Here is a 21,073-nt window from a genome sequence, read left to right on the forward strand (position 1 = left end):
AAGAAGCATGGACCCGCTGTGGACAGAGGAGCCCACCCCCACAAGGTTAGTGGAGACCACGCAGGGTCGCGACCTCCCGACCACAGGACTGCAAAAACAATGGAATCGTCTTCCTGCATGCACCCTCCGTTGAAATTGAAAGGCTTTCCAAATTGGGAAAACTGTTCTTGGGAACAAGCACCTTCTTCCAGAGAACGGGTAATTCCAGCGCCATCCTTCATTTGGTAAGCAATAGATTTTTTTTCAGCCCCCACAGGCGATCTTTGGGGTTTAGACAATGAAGAGATTGAGTCTGGGGCTGTATGAAGTCGTCTAGGCCCCAAATCTTCAGCACTTCGAAAATGTAACTTCTTTTGAACTTGAGGTTTAGTCTTTTTACCATTAGTGGCCATAATAATTCCTTAATACTTTAAACTAAAATTTAAAAAGTTTAAACTTGAAAACAAAGGGTTAAAAAATGGGTATTTAAAAGTCTGGCCAGAGAGGTCGAGATTGCACGTCTAGACTTTATGCCTTCTTGCCACGCCCCCACACACAGGCATCCCTGATCACCGATCAGGCTGCTGTAACGTCAGTATTGCCACAAGCTCACCCCAACTTCCACAAGGCCCAAATGTACTCATCAACGGACTCGCCAAGTGCTTGCCCAGGAGATATCTGGTATAGATTATGTTCTTCATGACCTGGTACTGCTTTTGCAGGATTCCCATAGTGTCACAGTACATATTATCTGGAAAATGTGGTAGTCAACCTGTGCAAACAGCAGGTCTCTTGTCAACTTCTTCCTGAATATTGTGTTGCCTCGTAAAGACATTCAGGCAGTGCAGTCACTGGTCGAATTTTACAGAGGCCTCTGGATCCTTAGAGTCAGCATCCAGCTTCTCTGCTCAACTAGCCTTGTCCATAGCATAAAATTATAGCAATTAAATTGTGGTGCTATCAATTAGACCCAACAGATCAGGTCGAGATTAATAGGATTTAATCTCTATAAACTTACAGGTATGTCTTACATGTTGTTGGCCCGATTCCAGGCAGTACTGAGGGAGGGGATTGGGTGGTACCACCTTCATTAGGAATCCTGAGGGGAAGGAGTTACAGTATCAAGGGTGGGCCAATCAGTACAATGGATGTATTACAGTGTTCCACCACACCTATAGATCAGATTCATTGGCATTTTGCTGGGAAGGTCTTTTCAGCCAAGAAAAATGACCTCATGTCCAATACTCTTTCTAACTCAGTGCTTGAGTCCTAAAGCCATCCCACCTCTTTCAGCAGTGGATCCAGTTTAGAATTCTGGTTTAAAAGCTTAAAAATGTCAAAATCTCAACCAAGTAAGTCCATGCTCTATATACAATTCTTGAAATTGTGCTCAGTTTAAGTGTGAATCTTCACAACCAGTATACAGTATAATTTCTTACTCATACAACGACAAAAAAAAATCACTCTCCCACAGAATGAAATTAAACCACTTTGTGCCATTTTAATAGACATTTTTTTGAGGTACAGTTTTAGAGTATTCAGTCTTCATCCTAAAATCTAAACTGATCTTCCTGATTTGTTAAGCTACAATAATTAATTCTTTGAATGCAAATCTCAGTTGTAATCTATTTACACATATAAATAGAACATCTAAAAGGAAACACAATGTAACTGGCAATTGCCATCAAATATTGCCCTTAATGCCAGCATTTGCTTGTGACAAAATAAGATAAATTGCATATTTAAGGAATTACAAAACAAGTATTTTTTTTTTAAAGAGGTCACTGCCTATGGTTATTATTTTAGCTCAGCCTCAAGTTTTCAAAGCATTCTGGAGGTCAGTATAGAAATTGACTAATGAATTACCCATTGCAGAGTCCACCAATGTTTGTGGCAACATTCCTCGCAAGTCAGTCTGAATAAAACCAGTCAAGAGGCTGTGGTTAGGGTCACTCTTCAAAGGAATGCAAAACCATCCACAAGGGTGATTAAATCCACGAACAAAAAGGTCTTGTTTCTCCCCATATTCAACACTGACTCCTGTATTGGGTTAACAAAAAGGTTGCACTTTGACAGAATTAGATCATTCATTTTTATTTTTAAAAATTAATTAACAAAGAAACACAGTTTTTATAACATGGCTACGTTTATGGCTTAGCCCAAGATTGTGCCTACTGGGAACATACATTAAGAATCCAGACCCTTAGTCAAAGACACACATTTAATGTAATTTAATACAGATAATACTCCTCATGTGTTGAGAATTGTACTAGTGCATGACTGGAATAGATTTTCTCTTTCACATACATCTGCAAAAAGCTCATAGAAATCAACAACAAAAGTTATCATTTTGTTTAGCCAAAATTGCATACACTTCCAGATTCTCATTCTCAGTGGTGTATTTATGGAAAGAAGTAGGACAGAAGAACAAGATTTTCCCAGGGAAGGAGAGAAAATAGGCTGCAAACATAGTTATATGTGCTTACCACAAGTCAGTAGTCCATCTTGGTAATCTGTGGTATAGGAAAAGTCGATAAATTCTCTTGGAGCAATCACATTCCACAACTGTCCTGCTGTGGTGTATTGCATCAAACAACAATCCTACATAAAATAAAATGTTTTCATTATTCCTTTTTCTATGGGTATTTTTCTGAACCAACAACAAGATATTGGAGTCATTGAGTGATACAGCACAGAAATAGGTAATTCAGCCCACTGAATCCATCAACCACCCATTTATATTTTGACATCAATCCTGGTTTATTTTAAATTCTCGCATTCTCATCAGCTACTCTCCTTCATTCCCCACCGTCCCCCCACCATAGCTTCTACCACTCATCTTCATACCAGAGGCAAATGACAGTGGCTCATTCCCCTACTAACCTACACATCTTTAGGATGTGGGAGGAAAGCAGGCCACTTGTGGAAACCCATTTTGGTCACAGAGAAAACACAGAGCATCCGAGATCAGGATTGTACTTGGGCCACTCGCACTATGAGGCAGCAGGCTCTACGAGCAACACATCTTGCCCTTCACTTTACTGTTAGCCCAGCAATATTTGGTACTGAGCCACACAAGGAGATGCAAGATGGATAACAAAAGACTGATCAAAGAGGCAGGTTTTAAGGAGTATTTTGAAAGGAAGGAAAGAGGCAGAGTTTCAGGGAGAAAATAGCAAGGATTGAGGCTGAAGCTACTAAAAGCATGATCTATTTATGGTGTATGAGGAAGACCACATATAAAAGGGAAAATTAAAGAAACATCTCCATGGAACTTCCACTGTGTATAAACATGCACACATTCGCTTCGATAATGGATTGAGATTATGTGCCAAAGAGAGAAAACACTTAAATGTCATTTATTGTATACATTCAGGTATATATCCACTCCAGGGTTGTCTATCTGGCTCTACACAGGTTTCTTGGATTTCTGCAAGGGCCTCCTGGCAAGAACAGCACTGAAAGTTTTAAGTAATACAAAAATATTGAACAGGATTCTTGGAGATTCCATGCTCTTCTCTGAACCATGATTGTTTATTAAATCTATAAAATTAGTGGAGGAGATTGTAACACTTTTCGCCAGGCACTTAATATTGGCGTTGAATTTATCAATTTATGTGAACCAGATGAGAAGCAGCCCATTTACCTAGAAAATTGACTTCAAGCCAATTTTAATGTTATTTTTAATAAGCGCTGCATACTCTGAAGTAAATTCTCCCTCAAAATAATTGTGAAATTGGGGGGCGTGGCAAGATGGCGTAGAAGAAAGATGTGTGTTCCACTTTTCCCCAGCTGGATCACTAAATACCTGGTTTTTAAAAAGCATAAAAGTGGTTAAAAATAATATTTACAATTGTTTAAATAACAGTGATTTATGATGGCATCCAATTTAAACCTCAACTTCAGAAAAAATTACCATACAAAAGTGCGGAAGAATTCAGGGTTGGGAGTCATGGTTGGGAGTCTCCAAGCCTCAGAGGACTCCAGCCCCATTTGAGCTCGACTCCGGCGCCGATCCTGCCTCCGCAAGATGGCGCTGACACTTTGGTGAGCTCGGCCGTTGCTGATCCGCGTTCACGTGAAGTCGTGTGCGCGGGTGGTACCACCAACAAGGGGACCGGCGACCTCGCTGGGCGGCCCGGTGGCGCGCAATGTAGCGTCGGAGGAGGCTCCTGCATGTCCGACGGCTTTGCCTGGCCTGTGTGGGGAATCCCAGGTCCGAGAACTGTTGGATAAAGTATGGGCTGTGGGGGGGCCTGAATGCCAGCGTCCCGACGAGGTTAGGGTGCCAGCGTCGGGTGTCCAGACCCGCAGCTGTTCAGCCAAAGGACCTACAGTGACTGAGGAAGAAGAGGAACTTACTTTATTGGAATTTGTCCAGGAGGAGGAGCCTGTAGTTAAAGGAGGCAGATCTCAAAAAGTGGAATCTGGAATGGATTCAGTGTTTATTGTTTTGTATGGGATTGCTTGTCAAATGCATAATATGTCAAAACAAATATCAACTCAAGTGAATCAATGATTTATGGAGATGAAAATATAAATGAATACCCTGTTTGATGAAATGTCAACTGTGAAACAGGAAATGACTGTAGTTAAGAGTGATATTAATAAATGTATAAAATCAGTTGATACTCTGCAAGGTAATTTTAAGAAAATTGAAACAGCCTTTTCTGAGTGTCAAAATCAGGTAGAACACAATAGAGAAAAAATGAAAAAAGTGGAAGGTTCTTTTGTAGATTGGGGGATTCAAAGAAAGAGATTTAATGAAGAAGATCGATTCGTTGGAAAATCAAAGCCTAAGGAATGATGTGAAAATAGTTGGTCTTCCAGAGAACACTGAAGGTGCTGATCGTATAAAAAATTTTAAGCACTGGATCCCAGAGGTGGTGGGTAAAGAGCTTTTTCCTGAAGGCCTGGAACTGGATAGGGCTCACAGAGCTCTGTGAAGTAAACCACTTCCAGGACAAACACCGAGAGCAGTCTTGGTTCGTTGTTTAAAATACCAAGATAGAGAAATGATTTTACGTATGGCAGTACAGAAAGCACGGCAGAATCAGTCTCCATTAATGGTTCAAAATAAGTGTTCTTTTATGCCGATTTGAGCCACGAGGCTATTAGAAGACGACGATAATTTAATACGGACAAAGATGTTTTGTGGTGAAAAGGCTACAAGTTTGCTTTTTGTTATCCTGCAATTTTGAAGGTTTTTTATGGAAACTTTCAATTTCAATTCTTTGAGAATGATCATGCTTTGGTTTTTGCTAATTCTTTGCTGGAATTGCAAAGAAATGGGCATTCTCCACCATTGTCTCCTAAGAGGAGGGTAAATGGAAATGGACATGGGAATGGAAAGAGTGGAATGTATTGGAAAGAATGGAAAGAAAGAAGAGTTGACACAAAGTCTTCTTGATGTTGAAGATACGAAGCAGTCGCTGGGCTTGGAATCATTGGGCTGAATATATGGACTATATTTTATTGTGTTTGATTAAATAATACATAAGTATTGGCTGGGGGGGGGGGGAAGGGTGGATGACACTGAAAACTTTGATAGTCATCTGCCACTAGTGGGTTTACCACACCCAGATTTTTAGGATATTACTACCTTTGGGTGTTTTTTTTTTTGTTTTTTTTTAAAAAGAACTATAGAGGGGAGCATTATTTTATAGTGTGTAAATATATTAGTAGTTTAAAAAGATGTCTAAGTTGAATTTTGCAACTTTTAATGTTCAGGGATTAAATAATCCAATTAAGAGAAAGAGAATATTGGCTTATATAAAAAAAATGAAAATTGATATTGCATTTTTTACAAGAAACACATTTGACTGAAAAAGAACATTTGAAATTGAAAAGAGATTGGATTGGTCATGTTTTTTCTTCTTCTTTTAATTCTAAGGCAAGAGGAGTAGCGATTTTGATTCATAAAAATTTACCATTTCAATTAGAATGTTGAGGGGTATGCTGGCAGAGTATTAAGAAAGAACTAAAATTTTTGCTGAATCTTTGTGCCCCTAATATAGATGATGAGCAGTTTATTTCAGAAGCTTTTCTATTGTTAACTCAAGCTAATGAAAATGTCTTAGTTGGTGGTGATTTTATTGTGTTTTGGACCCTTTATTGGACAGAAATCCAAAAAGTATAAGGAAATCAAAGATGGCAACACAAATTAATGTGTTATTGAAAGATTTAAATTTGGTGGATATTTGGAGAAAAGTTAATCCTACAGAGAAAGATTTTTTTTACTCTTCATGATATGATTTGTTTTCTAGAATTGATTTATTTTTGGTATCAGCACATTTGCAAGGTAGAGTATTAAGAGCTGAATATAAAAGTAGTTATATCAGATCATTCATTATTACTTTTTCCTTTGGAAAGTTCGGAGGTCGTACGTCCATCGTTTATATGGAGGTTTAAGCATCTGGAGTATGGGGAGAGATTGGACAGATTGGGTCTTTATTCTTTGGAGCGTAGAAGGTTGAGAGGGGATTTGATAGAAGTATTTAAGATTATGAAAGGGATAGACAGAATGGATGTGGATAGACTATTTCCGTTAAGAGGAGGAAAGTTTAAAACAAGAGGACATGAGTTAAGAATTAAGGGGCAGAGGTTTAGAGGTAACATGAGGGGGAACTTCTTTACTCAGAGAGTGGTAGCTGTGTGGAATGATCTTCCGGGAGAAATAGTGGCGGCGGAGTCAATTGTATTATTTAAGAAAAGGTTGGACAGGTATATGGATGAGAAGAAGATGGAGGGTTATGGGCATTGTGCAGGGAGGTGGGACTAGAAAGGGGTGTTTGGTTCGGTGCGGACTAGAAGGGCCTAATGGCCTGTTTCCGTGCTGTAATTGTTATGTTATGTTATGTTACTGAAAAAACCAGAGTTTGTTAAAGAACCTATCTCTTTATTTTTGACTGAGAATGTTGATTCTGTGGATAGTCATTTTGTAATAATGGGATGCTTTAAAAGCTTATTTGAGGGGGAAGATTATTAGTTATTCTACGAAAGTTAAGAAACAATATATGGCAGAAAGTTTAGAGTTAGAAAATAAGATTGCTGAGTTAGAGAAAGATTTTCAGAAAGATGTAACAGAAGATTTTTAAAAAGTCACATTGGCATGGTTGAAATTATGTTATACTTTACAAAGTTTGAGCGCTTAATTAATCGATCTAAACAATGTTATTATGAGTTGGGGAAAGAGCTCATAAGGTACTTGCTTGGCAATTGAATGCTGAACAGACATCTCAGATTATTAATGCTGTTAAGAATTCAAAAGTTACTTATAAACCTCAGGAAATTAATGACCAGTTTTATTCATTTTATTTAAAATTATATACTTCTGAGGGGAAACAGACTCTTACTTATCTAAATTAAAGTATTAGATGGAAATGAGGTTCAGGAATTGGAATCTTCATTTATGGATTTTGAAATTAAGGAAGCTATTCAGGAAATGCCTAATGGAAAGTCCCCAGGGGATGATGGGTTCCCTGTGGAATTTTATAAATTTTTTTATGATGATTTTTCTAATATATTTGGAGGTGTTGAATCAAGTTACTGAAGATCAGAAGTTACCAGAATCATGTTCAAGTGTCATTCCAAAAAAGATATCCATTAAAAATGTCTTCATATAGACCTATTTCTTTATTAAATGTAGATTATAAAATTATAGCGAAAGTATTAGCTAATAGACTTGCTAAATATTTACCTAAATTGGTATATATTGATCAAACAGGTTTTATTAAGAATAGAAATGCATCAGACAATATATTTCGATTAATTACTTTGGTCAATGCATATCGAAAGCAACCATTTGGTGCAGAAAAAGCTTTTGATAGGGTTGAGTGGGATTTTTTATTTAAAGTGTTACAGAAATTTAAATTTGGCCCTTCTTTTATTGGTTGGGTTAAGGCTTTATACACGAACCCAATTGCTAGGGTGGTGACAAAGGGACAGATTTCTTTACCATTTAAATTGACTTGTTCAACTCGACAGGGCTACCCATTGTCACCTGCCTTATTTGCGTTGGTTATTGAACCATTAGCTCAGGGTATTAGACAAAATGAAGAAAGAAGAGGGAAGAGGGTTAAGAATGAAGAATATAAAATTAACTTATTTGCGGACGATGTGTTGGTATATTTTATGGAACCGGAACGGTCATTGAAACAATTGCAAGAGTGTTTGCAGAAATTTGGAGAATTAATTGGGATATAAAGTTAATTGGGATAAAAGTTAAATTTTACAAGTTAAAGTAAGAGATTATTCTGAATTTAAAACAATTACAAAATTAAGGTGGACAAGTAAAATTAAATATTTAAGTGTGTTTATGGATACAAATTATCAATCATTATATCAATTAAATTATGTACCTATGTTAAGACGGATTAAAGCAGATTTGATCAAGAGGAAAGATCTTCCATTAACTTTGATTGGTTGGGTTAATTGTATTAAAATGAATATTTTTCCTCGAATTCGATATTTATTTCAGTCATTACCTTGTTTACTTTCTAAGGGCTTTTTTCAAGATTTGAAAAAAGCAGTGTGAGAGTTTTTAGGGAAAGGTAAATTAGCTTGAGTGGCGTTGCATGGAAGTATACATTGGGCGGACGACAATTACCACATTTTCAAAATTATTATGAAGCGGCCCAGTTAAAGTTTAGTAGTAGATTGATGGATTTAGATTAGCCTCCCAGCTGGGCTAAATTGGAGATGGCGTGTATTTCTAGGGTTGAAATACATGAATTAATATTTCATTGGAATTTGATTTTGTTACAGCAATATGATATGCTGATATTGAAGCATTTGTTAAAGATTTGGTTAAAAAAATAGGGTGTTAGGGTCAAAAGATAAATTATCAATTTTAACTCCACTGTAAAATAATCAGCTTTCAACATTTAATAATTATTTAAAGATTTGGGATTCTAAAGGTATAAAGACAATACAAGATTTTTTTTTAATTTTTTTTTAAAATCAATTGAGAGAGATTTGATATACCTGTAAATTCTTTGTTTGTGTATTATCAACTTAGAGCTTTGATAAAAGATAATTATGGTAAAGAGATGATTTTACCTACTTTGTCAAGATTTGAATCTTTGATATCCTAACCCTAACCCTAATATGCGGTTATATTTCAGTTATGTATTATTTGTTACAAGATAGTATGGATAAGACAGATTGGGAGAAGTCTAAACTTAAATGGGAGATTGATTTAGTATTTATTTTTCCTGAAGATGATGGTGTCAGGATAATGTAATTAAATTGACTAATGTAAGATATGGAATGGTTAATTATAATTTTTTATATCAATTATATTTGACCCCAGAAAAGTTTAAAAAAATATGGGTTTAGTAATTCGGATTGTTTTAGATGTGGCTTATGTATTGGAACTTTTCTACATGCTGTTTGGACTTGTGTTAAAGTTCAATCATTTTGGCAAGGAATTAAAGTAGTTTTGGAGAAAATATTCTATTTTTATGTATACAATCTTTTTTTTGCTCCCCTTAAGGGAGTTGGCTATAGGGGTGGGAGGGTGGGATGGATGTTAATGTAAAATTTTTTTTTGGATTATTTCTGTACTGTATGTAATGTTTTTATTATCTTTTAAATAAAGTTTGAAAAAAAAGGATTGTGAAATTGGCTAATAAACATCTCTGCAAAATGTACAAGTGTGGAGTAAAATGGGAATTGCGTCGACTTGTAAGACACAAAATCTAATGTAGGGGGATATACACACTCTTATGCACCAATTCCAGCAAGCACAGCCTCCAATGAGTACTGATAGCAGCAACAAACCTACTGGCAGAAAGGGTCAAGAGAGTTTGGAGGAAAGCAAGAATGTCACAATTTACTCCATGTGATTTGAAAGTGCTCATGAATTGCATAGATGAAAGCAGGGAGATCCTGTGCTGAAGGATGGTCTGGAAATCCAATTCATTCACCATCTTAAAATAAAACAGAGGTATCTGGACACAGCAACAACCTCTCGTCGAGAGAGTTTGCAGGTTGTGAAGTCTGCCCGGCTAAATGCTCCACTGTTTCATTCTGATGACAACATCATGAATTAATTCCTCAGTTCAGTAGTCTTCAGCCTCACTATCAACTGCACCACTACATCAACAAGAAGGCACAAATGCAAACACTTGCATCCTGGATCTTAAAAAAGTTGATTGTATCATTCGACAGTTAGAAATCTCTTTCAACATGCTTTCATAATGAGAAAAAGCAATAGTAAAGGAAAAATTTTTTAAAAGCACATGGCAGAAACAAGATATGAGTAGCTTAAGAGATTCCCATATACAGATTTGCTTTTACTGTCTGCAGGATTCCAGAGGAAAATCCCTCTGCAAATGCACAAGACAAACAAATTTAAAAAAAGAGATACAAAGTGCTTGTCACTTGCCTGTTGAATCATCATACCTGGTCAAATTCTCCAATGATGTCCAAGGATGTCATCAGGCGGTCCCAGTCTAATCTACATGGGCCAGGTCGAATGAAATCTACTATTCTGTTGGGAGTCTCTTTAACAATTCCTTGTGTTTTGTAGCTGAGAATTGCATCCAAATGTTACAAAATTTCACAAATGTTCTTCTATCCAAACAAATTTTCTCTATAAACAGGTTTGCAATGCATTTTACCACACAAGTTATCTTTTAAGACAGCATTATTTTCCTGAAGTACACAAAATTGCTGGAGGAAAACAGCAGGTCCTGCAGTATCCATGGAAAGCAATATTTTGGGCCTAAACTTTTCTTAAGGTATGCTTAAAATCAGACAGACATTTAAATAAGGTGAGCTGATTTTTTAAGAGAATGAAGGCAAGACACTAACTGTAAGATCATATTAAATTGTCAAATCTGAAGATAACAAAAGCATGGATCAATATTTCAATATTGAGGAAAATGTGGAGATCAACTTTATTATCCATAAATGCCTGTAATTTCTTGCCTCAGTAAAGTTTGGATCCATTAAAAATCTAAGGAACATTGAAAGTCTGAGGAAAGTGTAGCAGCTCGTGCATGGAGATGCAAACTGGCCCGCAAAATGGCCAACAAACGTGGCGACCTGGGGGTGACACCGGCCATCGTCCCAGGTGACCTCCACATGGCAGGAAGACGGAGAACTCTGGTGGGAATGCTGACCAACCCGAGATCGGCGGTCCAATGATGCGGGCCCATATAAGCAGGGGTACCAGGGCAATAAAGTAGTCTTTGATTTCGACTCCTTGTATGCGTGTCTTCCTTCCACACTTGTTGTAGCGTGTACGCTTCAAATGCAACATGTCACTTTTCTGTCTAATTCACATTTCAGAAGGTTATCAAAATCACAATTTACATCTGTTTTACTTTGCTGCCTTGTCCACAATCCTGACAGGTTCACTTTCATCATTGCTGATAAAAACTCAAGTGAAAATAACAACTTAATATACGTGTTACCATTTAAGATTTGCTAAAAGAGCTCATAGATTTCTAACAGATCCAGCCTTCATCATCAGCTCTATTTTTAAAATTCTCTTAATAACAGCAATGACTTCAAAAGTGTTCAATTGGCTGTAAGACATTTGACAATGTAATTACAACAAATCACTTTGTTTGGGCTGCTTGGCTTTCCAATAGTCAACAGAAATTGGATGAGATGTGTTGGAAAATTGCAGATAACTGTATGAAAATCATTTAGAACCCATTAAGAGTTTGGAATTCATTAAGTATGTCCAAGAGTTTCCTCAATCAATATATTGAGGACCCAACATTGAATCTCCTCTTAGGGAACAAGATTAAGCCAAGTGACTGAAGTGACAGTAGGGGAGAACTTTGAAACCAGTGACTATAACTCCACAAAAGAGTTGTGCAAAAAAATGGGACTGGTCTGAATTTGGAGCAATTAAGCAGGAACTTCCAGAAGCTGATTGGGGGAGGATTTTTACAGATAAGGGGATGGTTGGAAAGTGAGATAGCAAGATTTCAGGCACATCATGCACAATGATGACAAGTTTAAAGAACCACGGTTGATGGGATATCGAGGTCAGGAATACATCAGACTTCAACAGACTGAAACAAACAGATCCCCTGATGAGTACATGTAGGTGTACTCTGAAGAGGGAAATCAGAAAGGCAAAAAGAGGACATGAAATGGAGCTGGCAGGCAGGATAAAGGATTCTTCAGGTATATCAAAAATAAAAGGGTGGCTAGGTTCCATTAAAGATCAACATGACCATCTTTCTGTGGAACCATAGGAAATGGAACCATAGAACACTGCTACATAGAAACAGGCCCCTTTGGCCCTTCTAGTCGGTGCCGAACCATTTTTTTTTTGCCTAGTCCCACTGACCTGCACACAGTCCATTGCCTTCCATACCTCTCCCATTCATGTACCTGTCCAAATTCTTCTTAAAAATGAGTCCACATTCAGCACCTCAGCTGGGAGCTCATTCCACACTCCCACCACTCTCTGTGTAAAGAGGATCCCCCTCATATTTTCCCCTTTCACTCTTAACCCATGTCTTCTGGTTTATATCTCACCTACACTCAGTGGAAAAGGCCTATCTATATCCCCCCCTCATAATTTTAAAATACCTTTATCAAATCTCCCCTCATTCTTCTACATCCAGTGAATAAAGTCCTAACCTGTTTATCCTTTCCCTGTAACTCAGTTCCTGAAGTCCTGGCAACATCCTAGTAACTCTTCTCTGCACTCTTTCAATCTTATTTATATATTTCCTGTAGTTAGGTGTCCAAAACTGCACACTGCACTCAAAATTTGGGATCACCAGTGTCTTATACAACTTTACCATAACATCCAAGCTCCTGTACGAAGTACTTTGATTTATGAAGGGCAATATGCCAAAAGGTCTCTTTACAACCCTATCCACCTGTGATGCCACTTTTAGGGAATTATATATCTATTCCCAGAACCCTCTGTTTTACTGCACTCCTCAGTGCCCTACCATTTATCGTGTGCGTCCTTTCTTGGTTTGTCCTTCCAAAATATAACACCTCACACTTGTCTGCATTATATCCAGTTGCCAATTTTTGACCCATTTTCCCAGCTCGGACAGATCCCTCTGCAAGCTTTGAAAACCTCCCTTACTATCCAACCCACCTCCCATCTGTGTCATCTGCAAACTTGCTGATCCAATTTACCACATTGTCATCCAGATTATTGATATAGATGACCAACAACCTGAGGCACACCACTAGTCATAGACTTCCAGTCTGAGAAGCAATCATCCACCACTATCTCGCTTCTCCCATCCAGCCATTGTCAAATCGATTTGACTACTTCATCATGAATACCTAGCATCTGAATCTTCTTGACTAACCTGTGTAGGACTTTGTCAAAGACCTTACTAAAGTCCATGTAGACAACATCCACAGCCTTTCCTTTGTCAACTTTCTGGTAACCTCCTCGATAGACAGGGACTGATTGGAGGTAGTCAATATGGCTTTGGGCATGGCAGATAACGTCTCATAGATCTAACATTTTTTTTGAAGGAACAAAGAGGATTGATGAGGGCAAGGCAGGATATTGCATTCATGGAATTTAACAAGGCTTTTGACAGATTAGTCTGGAAGGTGAGATCTCAGAAGAGCTTTGTGGAAATAGTCAGAGGATAGTATAGGGATGTTTTTTCTGATCGGAAGTCTGTGATCAGCGATGTGCCATGGGGGTTGGAGCTGGGTCTTCTGTTAGGACAGATGATTCTAGACCTAGAAAGCATAGGTACAAGGTGAGAGGGGAAGGGACCTGAGAGTCAACTTGGGTACTCACTCAGGGAGTGAACCATATCTAGAATGTTCTGTCAGAGGAAGCTGCAGAAGTGGAAACAATTTTGAAATTCAGAAGACATTTGGACTGATTTATTAAAGTGCTTAGAAGGATGTGGACTGAATGCAGGCAAATGGGCTGAGCCAAAAATGCCAACTTGGTCAGCATGTACGAGTTGGGTTGAAGGCCTGAGCCGTGCAGTATGACTCTGCTATGTTAATGAAAGGCTCCTCACGTGCCTTGAAAAGTTATTGGCATTTCCTTTATATTTCCTGAGTCTTAAACTAATACATATTTTCATCTTTTTTGTAATTTCCATATCTTGCCCATTAAAAGGCTATATTTGAGGATTAGTACTTACAGATATCCCCCAAATTCCTCTGAGGGTTTCCTCCAAACAGCTACATCTTTCTGCAAAATCAGAATTAAAAAAGGTCATAAAATAAAAAGAAATACAAAAGACAAAGTTTAACACTGCATCCAATTTTTGAATGCTCATGAATTACAAAATTCTTAAATAATAAAGACGACAAGAGGGGTTCTGCAACCTAATTTAGCATTTGCAAATGTGCAGAAACTATATTACTGCATATATTATACGCACCTAATTAAATTACAAATTATCTAGGCTGAAAGTTTTTTTTTGATGATATCAAACAAGGAGAAATTCTTTACAAATAAGGAAATCTGTACAGCAAATGAGATGATTCAAATTCTATACTGTATATGCATTGATTATTCCTGAAAGAAAACACAGAAGATCCTATTATGACAGAGTATACAGAGTACTCTGTTTTGCAAGCAGAGAGAGTCAAAGAGGAAAAAGGTTACTGCTCAGGAAGGTTCTTGTCGGTTTTCAGAGAGAGATTTGTTGTTCCTTTTTAATCAGCCAGTTCAGTGTCTTGCTGACAAAACTTGCCCCTTCAGGGTTCTCCAGATGATAACCTCTTTCCTCTCTGTTTCTCTTATTCCAAGAGAAACATTAGATAGCCAGTCCTCTCCTCTTGCATGAACCACAAGGGCTTTGATCAGGCCCTCTTCCAAGTAGGGGACTTTTCATGAGCTTGCCAGCCCGTCCCGCGCCAGTCCCGGCCCGTCCCGCGCCAGTCCCGGCCCGTCCCGCGCCAGTCCCGGCCCGTCCCGCGCCAGTCCCGGCCCGTCCCGCGCCAGTCCCGGCCCGTCCCGCGCCAGTCCCGGCCCGTCCCGCGCCAGTCCCGGCCCGTCCCGCGCCAGTCCCGGCCCGTCCCGCGCCAGTCCCGGCCCGTCCCGCGCCAGTCCCGGCCCGTCCCGCGCCAGTCCCGGCCCGTCCCGCGCCAGTCCCGGCCCGTCCCGCGCCAGTCCCGGCCCGTCCCGCGCCAGTCCCGGCCCGTCCCGCGCCAGTCCCGGCCCGTCCCGCGCCAGTCCCGGCCCGTCCCGCGCCAGTCCCGGCCCGTCCCGCGCCAGTCCCGGCCCGTCCCGCGCCAGTCCCGGCCCGTCCCGCGCCAGTCCCGGCCCGTCCCGCGCCAGTCCCGGCCCGTCCCGCGCCAGTCCCGGCCCGTCCCGCGCCAGTCCCGGCCCGTCCCGCGCCAGTCCCGGCCCGTCCCGCGCCAGTCCCGGCCCGTCCCGGCCCGTCCCGCGCCAGTCCCGGCCCGTCCCGCGCCAGTCCCGGCCCGTCCCGCGCCAGTCCCGGCCCGTCCCGCGCCAGTCCCGGCCCGTCCCGCGCCAGTCCCGGCCCGTCCCGCGCCAGTCCCGGCCCGTCCCGCGCCAGTCCCGGCCCGTCCCGCGCCAGTCCCGTCCCGTCCCGCGCCAGTCCCGTCCCGTCCCGCGCCAGTCCCGGCCCGTCCCGCGCCAGTCCCGGCCCGTCCCGCGCCAGTCCCGGCCCGTCCCGCGCCAGTCCCGGCCCGTCCCGCGCCAGTCCCGGCCCGTCCCGCGCCAGTCCCGGCCCGTCCCGCGCCAGTCCCGGCCCGTCCCGCGCCAGTCCCGGCCCGTCCCGCGCCAGTCCCGGCCCGTCCCGCGCCAGTCCCGGCCCGTCCCGCGCCAGTCCCGGCCCGTCCCGCGCCAGTCCCGGCCCGTCCCGCGCCAGTCCCGGCCCGTCCCGCGCCAGTCCCGGCCCGTCCCGCGCCAGTCCCGGCCCGTCCCGCGCCAGTCCCGGCCCGTCCCGCGCCAGTCCCGGCCCGTCCCGCGCCAGTCCCGGCTGCTGGCTGTAACATTGTGCAAGTGATCTCTGTCTCTCCCTCTCTCTCTGAGAGAAAGTCTATCTGACTCTCTCTGCTTGCAAAACCACATGACCCTCTCAGAACAGCAAGTTCTCTTCCAGACAGCAGCGGCTCAGGCACGCTCTTTCATCTGATGCCTTTTGCAAACAACAATCCATTAGTGAAGTCTCTTGAGCACTCTTCAAAATCTCTGGAGCTTGTATGTCTACCATGAGCCAGAGCTCCAGTATTTTAAATAAGATCCGTTTTAAAGTGTTTGTATGTGACCTACTCTAACAAACCTTTTCCAATTTATCTTTGAAAAACATATCTATATACTCTGTCACACTATAAAACCATTCGGCCCATTAGGTAGCAGTGGAAAGAGAAACAGCCAATGTTTCAAGTTAGATTCCTGGATTCTGACAAGGGGCCTTTAACCCAAAACATTGGCTCCGTTCCTCTTTCTATAGATGCTACCTGACATGCTAAATGTATCTAGTTTTTTTTTGTTTTAATTTCAGATTTTCAGCATGTGCAGTTTTTTCTTATTCTTATTACACCTGTTCCTTGATCGAAAAGATATCACAGTGGTTTTCAATCCCAACTCTCATGACACCAGCAAGATTCTCGACTGGAGAATACTGAGAATACAGTTGTCAGTTCACAAACTCCAATCTACAAATCATGTCAGATACTCACTGTTTTCTTTGCAATTCTCCATTCATCCTTTCCAATGTTATAATAATTAGTAAGAATGCTTTCAATGTCTGCAGCTAGTTTTTGTGCATCAGGTAAAGTTTCCATTTCCATTAAACTGCATTATTAAAAGATAGGCATCAGATCATTTCCCCAGAGAAGTTAATGGTTTAATTTCAATTCGTGAAGTGTATTTATTAACCAAAGTAATAGAGCAATTATAGATTTTTAGACATGGAACATTACAGCACAATACAGACCCCTCAACCTATAAAAATCTACTCAACAAACTAAACCTTTCCTACCTCGCATCATAACCCTCTATTTTTACTGCATCCATGTGTCTGTCTAAGAATCTTTTAAATTCTCTATCACCATTTCATAGGACAATTAAGAATGGGCAAATAAATGCTGGCTCAGCCTGCAAAATTCAGATCCCTTGAATGAATAAAAAGGGATGTGTTCAAAGCGTCCTTGAAAAAAAATTAAACATCCCACTGGACAGTCAGGGTTCTACAAAACAAACCAACCCACCTATTTGCCCACATGAGGCTTCTATTTTTTTTAAATTTAGACATACAGCATGGTAACAGGCCATTTCAGCCCACAGGTCCGTGCCACCCAATTCTATGCTTTGCTGGTCTCCATCGCTCTTAAATGTAAGAACTGTATGAATCCATAATCAACTCTGACCAGATACTAACCCCTCTGCGTAACAAAATAGTTTACACACACAACAGGGTCAGCCTAGTGGTTAGTACATCACTGTTGCAGTGACAGTGTCTCAGGTTCAAATCTGGCACTGTCTGTAAGGAGTTTGTATGTTCTCCCCATGACTGCATGTGTTTCCTCTGGGTGCTCTGGTTTTCTCCCATCTTGCAAAGATGCCCAGGGTTATTAGGTTAATTGGCCACAAGGGCATAATCGGGCATCACATGTTTGAGGCCAGAAAGACATAACAAACATTACAGATATGCTGGATCTCTAAGTAGAAAAATAAAATTTGCCCTGTCACTTAGCATCTTTTAACAACTTCTACAGGTTCCTCGTTGGGGTCAGGGTGCAGGAACTGCAGTGAGTTATGAGCATGGCTGATGCTCACCACCCCCTTTGAAGAGAACCCAACAGTTGACAGGTGCAGATTCTGCTCCCTTCTTACCTACTCACTTTCCTCCACCGACGTCAGTGCATCCGTCGTTTCCAGAGCCCCTTGAACGCTTCGGGGAACCGCGGATCCTGAATGACGTCATATGATTGACAGCTCCATTCAGCGGCCAGCATCGCTGAACCGCGGTGCCCGCGCCGTTGGGAGCCCGGGCCATTGCACGGAGGCGCGACTCGCAATCAGCTTCTTCCCATATGACCGACCCACTGCTTGAGCTGACGGCGGCGGGGCTGGAAAATAAGGAGGGTTCCCCCCTACGTCGTGCAGTTGCCCAGGGGAGTGAGTCGGTGATTGGGGCTCTTGCCGGGAGGGGGGGGGGGGTGGGGAAAGGGGAGGAGGGAGTGACGTCATGCCACTGGTCCATCCGATTGGCCCGCAGGCGGTCGCCCGGTTCTGCTTGTCGTCACCTGAGGAGGATGTCAGTGCAGCCGAAGGGACTCCGGAAGGGCTGCAGCAATGCAGTATTTGCATTCTCTCACTTACATGCCCCCTCCCCATTAATAGGCTGCTAGCATTTCTGCACCTGGTAATAAACACCCATCGAAACATGCTCATTAAACCTCGTGTTCACTGTCCACTTCCACTCACTCTGCCTCCATCCAACCTGCATGGCATTGACTCCCAGCTATTCATTTCCACCAGCAGTTTTCCAGCCACTAACGTCAGTCACCAACCAGGCTTGTGGGTCTTCGTGAGACCATGAACCACTCGATTATCTCTATAATTTTCCCCTATGAAACTCGCTTTTTTTTCTTGATTCCATTCGACTTCTCAAAAAACTATCAATTGGTGAAGAAAACCAATGAGAACAGCCAGCCGAGAAACAATAAGGTCAGATTACCAGAGCTTCTACTGGTACATAAAGAAAAGACCAATGATGGGCAAATACCCCTCACGGGTAGGGATCGGAGAATTGATGAAACACAGAAACATCAGATGCTGGAATCTTGAGTGAATAGGGAGAAGTTGAGGGCCTCGCGTGTCTGACAGCATCTTTGGATAGGAATGGCCAGTCAATGTTTGGGTTGGGACCCTTAGCCCTGCATGCTGAATGCTCCAGCTTCCTTTTATTCACACAGGAGAATTGTGGGTGGGGGCAAAAGGAAATAGAGCAATTAAACATATATTAACAAGTAGGATATTTTCGAAGACTTGCTTCTGAACTGAAGAACTAAACATCCAGTGCCAATAAAGTTTAAAAAAAATAGTATTAGAGAAGAAAAACTCCAGCAACACTATTTGAAAAGCATTTTTAAAAAGCTGATATGAAGGCCCCTCTTTACATGTCCTTGAAGAAACCAAAGTCCACAGATTAAGGTCAATATCCATGATTTGAATGACAACCGTTTTGTACATCTGCTCCTGTCACAAGGTTCTAAGTTCATTTCCCACTCCAGTGCCAGAGCAAGGAAGTGCTGTGCATTGTTAGAAGTGCTAACTTCTAAATGACACTATAGTACAATGCCCTAATTTCACTTTCAAGTGACAATCATTGATCCTATTCCTTGAGGAGCCAGGTCACCATCAAAACACTATAATTTAGTAAATATCCATTATCTAGCTTATTTCATTATCATTATTGAAATCTTGCTATATGCAATTGTATGTACATGCTACAGTTCAAAAGGCTCAAGTACTTTATTGGCTGTGGAAGCAGTTTGGAAGCTAAAGTTGTGAAAGGCATTGTATAAATTTGTCTTTGTTTCTGGCCAGCACTAACTTTTACTGGCAGTATCAATATATTTAAGTAGCTATCAATTTAACAATAACTGCACTCAAATTCTGTGGATAGTGACTTGGTCTATTTCCAATCCAATTCCATCCAAGTGAACAGGAATTGGAGCGAGAGGGTGCAAGAGTGGGACAGTTTAAGTAGGTGTGAGGTATAAGCAGAGCGGCCATTGTGGGAGTGGTCATTGTGTGAGCGGGCCAGAGTTAGAGGGGTGAATCGAGGCTTCAGTTCAAGAGGCTTCAGTAAGAAGAAGCAGAGACTAAGGTAAGACTCTGGTGAGAGTTTATTATTATTTATTCTTTGCCCCTGTATTAGTGCCAGGATAGAATAGTCAGAATGGCAGCTGGGTTAGTGGAATGTTCATCTTGTGAAATATGGGAATTCTGGGAGACTCCCCGATAGCTACAACTGCATAGAGATGCAGCTCCTTACAGTGTTATGGGTCTGCAGCTTGATGAACCTCAGCTTGTATGGGAGAATGAGGAGTTTATAGTCAGAAGCTATAGAGAGGCGAGAATCTGGCTGGCCGTCAGGAGAGGGAAAGGAAAGGCAAGCAGGTCGTGTAGCAAGCCCCTGTGGCTATTCTCCTCAATATTAAGTGTACTATTTTGGATACTGGTGGGCGGAATGACCTATCAGGGCAAAGTGATCTCTGGCACTGACTCTGGCTCTGTGGCTCAGAAAGGAAGGAGGAAGAGAAAGAAAGTAGTAGAGATAGGCTATTCAACAGTCAGAGGGACAGGCAGGAGATTCAATGGACACACAAGAGACATCTAGATGGTTTATTGCCTCCCTGGTACCATGGCCAGGGACATCTTGCATTCTGAAGAGGGAGAGTGAGTGGTACATAATGGTATCAATGCTGCAGGTCGGAAAAGAGAGATGTTGGTACAGGGAGCAAGATAGGAAGCTGGAAGATGGGGCCTCAGGGTAGTAATCTCAGGATTGCTGCCTGTGCCACACACCAGTGAGGGTCAGAATAGGACAAGATGGCAGATGAATGTGTGGCTATATAATTGATGCAGAATTCAGGGGTTCGGGGTTCTGAATCATTAGGGGAAGGTATGAATTGTACAAAAAAGAGGGGTAACATCAGAACTGGAAGGGGGCCAATAACTGGGTGGAGAGGATTGCTAGAGCTGTTGGATAGGATTTAAACTTGTTTGGCAGGAGGATGAGGAACAGAATGATGGGACAGTGAATAGAGCATAGGGTGGAAAGGTTGATGCAATGAGTAGTGAGATGGTGAGGAAAGACAGACAGTGGAGGGAGCATAGATGTACTCAGTGGAGGAGATATGTTTAAGTTTATTTATCATGCAATTGTTACAGTACAACCTGACAAAACAGCATTCTCCAGTTTATGGTGCAACAATAGTGTAAATGCACAAAGACTTAACACACAGACAGACAAACTATCTATCTATTTATATGTGTGTGTATATGAGCATTCTCACTGCCAATGGGAAGAAGCTATTCCTCAGCCTGGTGAATCTGGCTCAAATACCTATGTATCTCTTTCCCGAAGGGAGTAGCTGGAAGATACTGTGTGCGGGGCGGTAGGAGTCCTCA

The 21,073-nt window shown here is 41.7% G+C and overlaps 1 protein-coding gene across 2 annotated transcripts; it reads right to left on the minus strand.

The window, feature by feature from the left end:
• Nucleotides 1-1,455: 1,455 nt before the first annotated feature.
• Nucleotides 1,456-18,070, minus strand: stard4 (StAR related lipid transfer domain containing 4). Of its 2 annotated transcripts, none has more exons than XM_069912718.1 (6): nt 17,773-18,070; nt 16,609-16,723; nt 14,094-14,143; nt 10,387-10,513; nt 2,466-2,580; nt 1,456-2,019 (listed from the first exon to the last, which is right to left on the minus strand). In XM_069912718.1, exons 1-6 carry the CDS (start codon nt 17,925-17,927, stop codon nt 1,793-1,795), a joined length of 789 nt encoding a protein of 262 aa, XP_069768819.1. In that variant the 5' UTR covers nt 17,928-18,070; the 3' UTR covers nt 1,456-1,792. The 2 variants fall into 2 exon arrangements, with proteins under 2 accessions (XP_069768819.1, XP_069768852.1); XM_069912751.1 differs by having other exon boundaries at nt 17,765-17,861.
• Between the last annotated feature and the right edge of the window lie 3,003 nt (nt 18,071-21,073).

The sequence above is a fragment of the Narcine bancroftii genome, chromosome 1, assembly GCF_036971445.1.
Source record: "Narcine bancroftii isolate sNarBan1 chromosome 1, sNarBan1.hap1, whole genome shotgun sequence".
Classification (NCBI taxonomy): Eukaryota; Metazoa; Chordata; class Chondrichthyes; order Torpediniformes; family Narcinidae; genus Narcine; species Narcine bancroftii.